Source organism: Corticium candelabrum, chromosome 15 (genome assembly GCF_963422355.1).
Source record: "Corticium candelabrum chromosome 15, ooCorCand1.1, whole genome shotgun sequence".
Classification (NCBI taxonomy): Eukaryota; Metazoa; Porifera; class Homoscleromorpha; order Homosclerophorida; family Plakinidae; genus Corticium; species Corticium candelabrum.
In genome coordinates this window covers 3,564,320-3,571,819 of record NC_085099.1, presented here as the reverse complement: position 1 = coordinate 3,571,819, position 7,500 = coordinate 3,564,320, and the positions used below count along the sequence as shown (strand labels likewise).

General features: G+C 37.7%; 2 protein-coding genes across 2 annotated transcripts in view; one reads left to right on the top strand and one right to left on the bottom strand.

Annotated features, from left to right (window-relative positions):
* Positions 1–394: 394 nt before the first annotated feature.
* Positions 395–6,244, bottom strand: LOC134191404 (GPI-anchor transamidase-like). The gene is made up of 9 exons (XM_062660016.1): positions 6,132–6,244; positions 5,976–6,067; positions 5,556–5,725; positions 4,961–5,038; positions 4,806–4,902; positions 3,566–3,683; positions 3,385–3,495; positions 837–914; positions 395–768 (listed from the first exon to the last, which is right to left on the bottom strand). Exons 1-9 carry the CDS (start codon positions 6,222–6,224, stop codon positions 511–513), a joined length of 1,095 nt encoding a protein of 364 aa, XP_062516000.1. The 5' UTR covers positions 6,225–6,244; the 3' UTR covers positions 395–510.
* Positions 6,245–6,271: 27 nt separating this feature from the next.
* Positions 6,272–7,500, top strand: part of LOC134191403 (uncharacterized) — a 13,259-nt gene continuing 12,030 nt past the window's right edge. The window contains exons 1-2 of the mRNA XM_062660015.1: positions 6,272–6,356; positions 6,516–6,912. Of these exons, the coding sequence (XP_062515999.1) occupies positions 6,300–6,356; positions 6,516–6,912 (454 nt within the window). The 5' untranslated portion in view covers positions 6,272–6,299. The remainder of the gene's footprint in view (positions 6,357–6,515; positions 6,913–7,500) is intronic.

Here is a 7,500-nt window from a genome sequence, read left to right as displayed (position 1 = left end):
GATTAAACCGTCTTCCAGAGTTGACAACAGACGAGAATCAATTCTTGATTGAATCTGATGTTGTGTAGCATTTGTGAGATCCAGTGGAACCAAATCACTTCCAACATACTTAGGCTGTGTGTGTGTGTGTGTGTGTGTGTGTGTGTGTGTGTGTGTGTGTGTGTGTGTGTGTGTGTGTTTGTGTGTGTGTGTGTGTGTGGTGTGTGTGTGTGTGTGTGTGTGTGTGTGTGTGTGTGTGTGTGTGCACGCACGTGTGTGTGTGTGTGTGTGTGTGTGTGTGTGTGTGTGTGTGTGTGTGTGTGTGTGTGTGTGTGTGTGTGTGTGTGTGTGTGTGTGTGTGTGTGTATGTATATACAGTATACTTATCGATAGCCATTTGTATACTCTACGATAATCTGATACCAGCAGTAAGAAACTCGATTTAATTTTGTAATAATTTCTACAATACGAGAACTCTACTACAGCAGACTGTATACTCACTAAACCTAATCATCTTGCTCACTCGAAACCCTACAATCTAAAATAAAACATCAGCATCACGGCTGTTAGAAAGACAACCAGCAGAACGTAAAACTGAAGAGAGTCGGCCCATTGCTGGCGACCTGTTCGTTCTTCAACAATATCATTATGTTGTGAAGACCACGACGTTTGCTTTCTATTTGATGCATCCGACTGGTTGTTGACGTTTCGGTTGCTCGTCACGACGACAGGCCGGCCATGCATCAGCTGGACATTTCGAACGCTTCCAAGGAAGTCGGTGATTAAGACCTAGCATTACGGCCGACACTTTACTTAACATGAGAGAGCAGATGCAAAGCAGTAAAACGGTGACGTACTTCGTCTATATTCCTTCTGAACAAGTCGGTCCTGAATCCGGGCTTTGACATCACCAGCGATGCATCATAAGAACGAAACTACACACAATATAGAGCCGCTAGTCTAACAAATTAATTCATTGCATAGACAACTGTGAGGCCAAGACGGCCGTGGTCCCCCCAACAATTTCCTGCCCTCACTGCATTCCTCCCAAATGCAATGAAGCATCATTACGTATACAAGATTATAACGTTTAGCCCCTGAACCTCGAAAACTTCATACACCTACCTCACAACCAGAAATTCATGCACACAGAATATTGTGGGAATTTGACCAAAGTGAGTGCTTCAGAGGTGCCATGCGGTTTTATGTGCAATTTCAAGACAACCCGGATATTTGACAACCGAACACACACACACACACACACACACACACACACACACACACACACACACACACACGGATAAACACAAGACTGGCAGGCAAGATAGAAGGTATGCACATGCCTCTTGCACAGTGCGAATTCACTTTGTACAACGTCGTTCTGATTGCACAATTCACACGATTGAAATCATAGCACGAATTTCTGGTTATACCGTATGCATTGTAGCAACAAAGTTGGAGAAAGATTGATAACAATATACAGTGAAACCTGTGACCTGACGTGAGCAACCACATCTACTTGGCACGAAACATTCTCCAGTACCCAACTGCTTCTAATGTCTTTTGAGATTACGTCTTTTCAAACCTCAAAAAAATTTTGAATTTTTTTTCGAATCATTCTTTTTCAGGTTTTGATTAGCCTCAAAGTTCCAGACCGTCTCCCAAAAGAAATGAGTGACAACTTCTGATCTAACCGAGTTCGGAAGTAGGCGTAGTTACAGACATGCGCATAATTATGGAGCCACCCTGAGCATGTGACGTAGATTTAAAAATTATTGGACTTTCTCAGACACCGCAAGTACATGCATCTACAGTGACAGCTGCACTTTTTAGTAAATTAAAACAAGTCATAATGGTGAGGTAATGGCTCTAATTGTGCCATCCGAGTGACGTGTGTCCTGTTTAAATACCTGACTGCTTCTTGCTGTCAGTTCAACGAGTAAATTTGAAAGTTAATAATCAAAATCATTTTCAAAGAGCTTCTAAATAATAAAATGACTTTAGAAGACATACTCAGAGATCTAAATAGAGACTATACGTTTCAGTTTACTTACATATCGTTAGTCTAGTCTCATCTGCTCTTGTGACATCACAACAGAACGGTTTGGACATGGTAATGCATAACGGTGGTGGTTAGTCTGGTCATTCTCGTAATCTCTTTGTTGCTACAGGCTGTCAAAGCTTCCAATCAGAACAATATAAATACCCAAATAGCATGATTTCATGTAGAATCAGTGGGTCAGCAGGTATATTCATAAATCTGCAACGTTCTGTTGATTTCCATGCCTCAGCTGATATGGGAGTGGCTCCATAATTATGCCCATATCTGTATCTAAGTGAAATGAAAGGGTTGTAACAGTCAGAAACACCTCTAGATAATAGTGCTATGCCACCCAATGTGGCAATAGGAGATCGATTACTACATTCTAGAGGTGTGTTCAAACAAGGTGGGTGGTATCAACTGCGATGGTGGCAAATCTGCAGCGGTCCACCGTTCGGGATGCATTGAATCAATTTCGAGAGCCTTGGGCGATGTTTCAAAGGCACAGTCCAGTGCAGTTTTACATCATGAAAGACACACGTGCATGCAATCTGATTAATTATGAGCTGTCTTTACACGCGATTGTCAACACACCTTTGCCGGAAGCAGTGCATGTCATTACAGATTCTCAGCGTTCATTGGCCGCCACTGAAGTGGTGGCAGCTTGCTGATTGGCTGACTCGGATCACTTCCGAAAACAGCAGTTGATCCAGACTGTCTCTCATTTCTTTTGGGAGACGGTCTGGAACTACCATACTATCAAGGCTACGCTACGTCTTGATGTGCGATATTAGTTTATAAATCAATTTAATTATTTTTAGTTATTCTATCAAGCCGATTCAATTCTCTAGACAGTTCAACGACACTCACCACAATACTGCAGCAAAAGTTGTCTGCCAGTCGACTCTCTACAGAAGCAGCATATCACACAAGAAAGTTGTTACTGGCATTTCAGTTTGAAAGTGGAAGCCGTGGTTGAGAAGAGAAGTCGTTCGCTTCTGCCATCTTGAGCTGCAGCCTCTAGCAGCCATTTTGACAATGTTTCGTACGCATACGCAAATGCAAAAACCCAGGCATATGGCAATATCTAAGGCTCCCACAAATATTTTTGTTATCCTATAATTTTGAGGGTAAAATTTCAAAGAGAATAATGAAATACATTGAAAGCAGTAGGGTACTATACTACATGACTACACGCCCAACGTGACCAGCAACCACTAATCCAAAGTCCTGACAGCAAATAACACCTCTAAGCAGCCACAAAATATAGCTAAAATTAATTAATATTAATTATAATTAATAAATTAATAATATTAATTAATGTTATTAATTACTTAATTATTTAATAATTTTAGATTACTCACAAGCTGCCCCATAGTTGCTTTGCTTGTTGCAGTAACTTGTTCAAGAAAACGAAGCGTATAATACGTGAATCTGTCGATCATATAGACTCCGATTTCTGGATCCGCATTATGCTGTTTAATATCAACAACCAAGAACGACTAAAATATTGTGCCAGACGTGCATTACATAGAATGCATATACCGATAGCGAGTCTTGTCCGATTTGGCTGCTAGCAGCAGCTAGAATGTTTGGTGAGTAGAACTTTTGGTACATAGACACGGCCTGGCATGTGTCGATCATAAAGAAAAGTTCATGATACCTGAATTCAGTTACAAACTACAATGAAATAACATCAACCACAAGACAGTAAACTTAAAACTGTTTCCACTAAATGCATCAATACTTGTTAACATATTAATTTCTGTATATTTATTATATTACTATATTATTGTATTTTAATTTTAAAATTTGTATTAATATCAACTATTAACAAATTAATACAATTATTTAATTTATTAATAAATTTATTAGCACTTATTAATAGATTACTATTTATACATTCATTTTTATTACATTAATTTATTAATATCTATTAACAAATAAATTTGTTAATAATATTAACTATTAGTTGATTAATTTAATTAATTAATTTACTTATAATTAAATTTATTATTAACATACTAGTTTTCATATACATTTATTATATTATTTTATTATAATTAAATAAATACAATTATTTAACAAATCCTTAATATCAACTATTAACAAATAAATACAATTATTTAAAAAATTTATTATTTCATTGTATTACTTTAACAAGTTTACAAGTTTATTAATATCAACTACTAATAAAGTAATACAAATATTTAATTACTTATTAAAACACATAATTACAAACATCACCAACTAATCGAGCACAAACCAGTAGACACACACACACACACACAATGACACACACACACACACACACACACACACACACACACACAATGACACACACACACACACACACACACACACACACACACACACACACACACACACACAATGACACACACACACACACACACACACACACACACACACAATGACACACACACACACACACACACACACACACACACACACACACACAATGACACACACACACACACACACACACACACACACAATGACACACACACACACACACACACACACACACACACACACACACACACACTCACACACACACACACACACACACACACACACACACGATTTTCATGCAGCAGCTTGCACACAACACATCATCACACTAAACTTTGTATTCGATTGATATGCATTAATGATTTCTATACAAGTACACATGGCTGTAGTTGCATACACATCATGCAACGTTTGTAATGCATTTGTCTTTTCGTGTGTACACACTCATGTGCCTCCAACACATCCAACTTACCGTCGTTTCTGCCACATTTGTTCAAACGTATTGGCCAGTTCAACACTCGCTATCTCTTCCGAATCTTGAAATTTCAAAAATCCATCGCCGCCGTGACCTTGATTGATATTAAACAAGCTTGATTGTTGCACAAACTGAGTACAACAGCGGATTACCTGTCAGATACACTAACACGTTACTTCGTTCATCTGATAACAAACGTTTTGACCTCGGAGTATCAGGTGGTACTCTACCTGCAAATGTAATAAATTAGTAATTAATTAATATGGAAATAAAATACTTAATAAATAAATAATTAGTTATTTAATCTATAAATAATTATAAATCAATAATTACTTAATAAATCAATAAATAATTAATAAAGCAATAAATACTTAATAAATAAATTAGTTATTTAATCAATAAATAATTACTTAATAAATCAATAATTAATTATTAATAAATAATTATTTATTTAATCAATAAATAATAAATCAATAATTACTTAATAAATCAATAATTACTTAATAAATCAATAATTACTTAATAAATCAATAAATAATTAATAAATCAATAATTACTTAATAAATCAATAATTACTTAATAAATCAATAAATAATTAATAAATCAATAAATAATAAATCAATTACTTATTTATCAATAGTTAGTTAATAAATCAATAAACAATTATAAATCAATAATTAATTAATATATTAATAATTAATTAATTAATTAATAATAAATAATTATTTTTCTGAATTCCTGTCGTACCAGTGAGTACTCTGATTACATTTTCCACTGTCACTTCATAGCCTCGGTAGTCGACTTCAACGTCGTCTCCATATACGTTCAACCTGTCACCCGCACTGTTGAAGATCGCTCCCGGAATGGGATTGCGAGGATTACACGCAATGTCATCAGACAGCATCAAAATAATTTGGCTAAAGACACAGTAAGACATCGACTTAATGCAAAAATAAATCAAACAAATAATAATATACTTATTAATATCAACTAATAAATAATTAAATAAAATAAATACTTTACATAATTTTTAAATTATTTATTACACAATTTTTACAGTAAAATAATTTTAGTGTGAGTGCATATGTATGACAGAACGAATGGCAAAACATGTGCAATATTTCATTGATATCAATTTGCATCCAACACAAATTCTTGCACGTTTACCTGTCTGGAATGCCTAGCCTCTTGACACTACGATATATCGAGAGAGCATTTGCCACGTGCCGGTAATTAAACCAATAACGAGACGAACAGACCTAAAATCAATCGACTAATTGATATCAATATGTTCACACACCCCGGTAAGGAGCCCCGGCTTACAATAACGGCCCAGTTGTTCGTGTGCGCGCTATCTTGACGAGAACGCTCGACGACGACGCAAACAAGCGCGAGCTGTACGATCCTCGCCCACATTATTTTATATTATCCGGGACCTCGGCTACTAAGGCGACGACTGTGTGGACTCTGTTGTTTACGAGCACGACGGAGATGAACGAAGACGCCAGAGCGTACCTCTACAAGCGAGACATACCACAACTGTTTGAGGTACGACACCTAAGCATTACACCTCGTCAACAATTTCGGGGTCCCCATTAGGACCCTCCGTGCGTCGAAAAAAACGTTTAACCACTTACAATTGTTAACGCGCTCTGTGCGAATAAAGACGCCTTGGTGACGTCATATCATATCGACTGTTGGTTGTAGAGCTTGATGACGGGATTGATGTACAGCCGGCCTGACAATCCAGTCATGTACCTCCGGGACTGTCTCTCTAGAGTCAACGACCACAATCTCGCTCACAACATCAATTGGAACTCGTTCCTTCCCGTTCCGTCCGAGCGGCCGTCGTTTTCTCGATCGAGCGAGCCGCTTCCTCCGATCCAGTCCGAGAAAAGTGAAACTGAAGTTGGTGGTGATGATGATGGTGGTGGTGATACGAGAGGTGGGGAGACTGTTGGGTCTGGTGTCGGTGGTGGGCTGAATTCGAGTGTGCCGTTGCCGCCGATTGGAGGGTCATCTGTGGGGAAGGAATCGGAGAGGGAAGAGGTAGAGGTTGGGGGTGAAAGTGAAAAGAATGGTGCACGAGTTGTGTTCGTTCTTGGTAGGTTATGATTATTGGTTAATTGTCAGTGGATTGTTAGTCAATTTAGCTAGTGTAGTTAATTATTAGTAAATTATTAGTTAATTAATGTTAATATTTTACAAGTTTTAAGGTGTCCGTAGGTGCCTCCCATTGGTGAGTGACACGTCCAATGGAGTTTTCAGACCATCTAGTGAAACGCCGAGTCCTAGCTAGACAATACGTATTTGTTGAAACCCTAGCTGCCATGGAAGTAAACATGCAAACTTCCTAGTAGTTTAGATTACGTATATAGGCCTGGTATAGGTAGTCATCATTTTGTGATTGTGATCGAGACAATTGAAATGTACAGTCTAGCTAGGTATGCACTCAGTTCTGTTGTAACGACAGTGGTATGGTATTTACTGACATAGAAATTGATATCAGCAAACATTGACTATCAACAGTGTTAGATGCAGCACAGTGTAGTAAGGGATTGATTGTATGGGACGTGTGTGAATAGTTGACTGTAGGTTGCATTCAACACCTAAAGGTATTTCCTAGCTACAACACAAAGGGATGGGGCGACAGAAGTTCAGGAAGCATTTTCTTTGCCATTTGGTCACTTGC

What these genes read in the sequence shown, in the direction of transcription:
- LOC134191404 (XM_062660016.1), bottom strand. Translation starts at nt 6,224, where the DNA reads ATGTGGGCGAGGATCGTACAGCTCGCGCTTGTTTGCGTCGTCGTCGAG. An exon ending in TGTAATCAGAGTACTCACTG is followed by an intron (nt 5,039 to 5,555) that starts GTACGACAGGAA and finishes TTACATTTGCAG; the next exon opens with GTAGAGTACCACCTGATACT. An exon ending in TCAGAAGGAATATAGACGAA is followed by an intron (nt 769 to 836) that starts GTACGTCACCGT and finishes CCGTAATGCTAG; the next exon opens with GTCTTAATCACCGACTTCCT.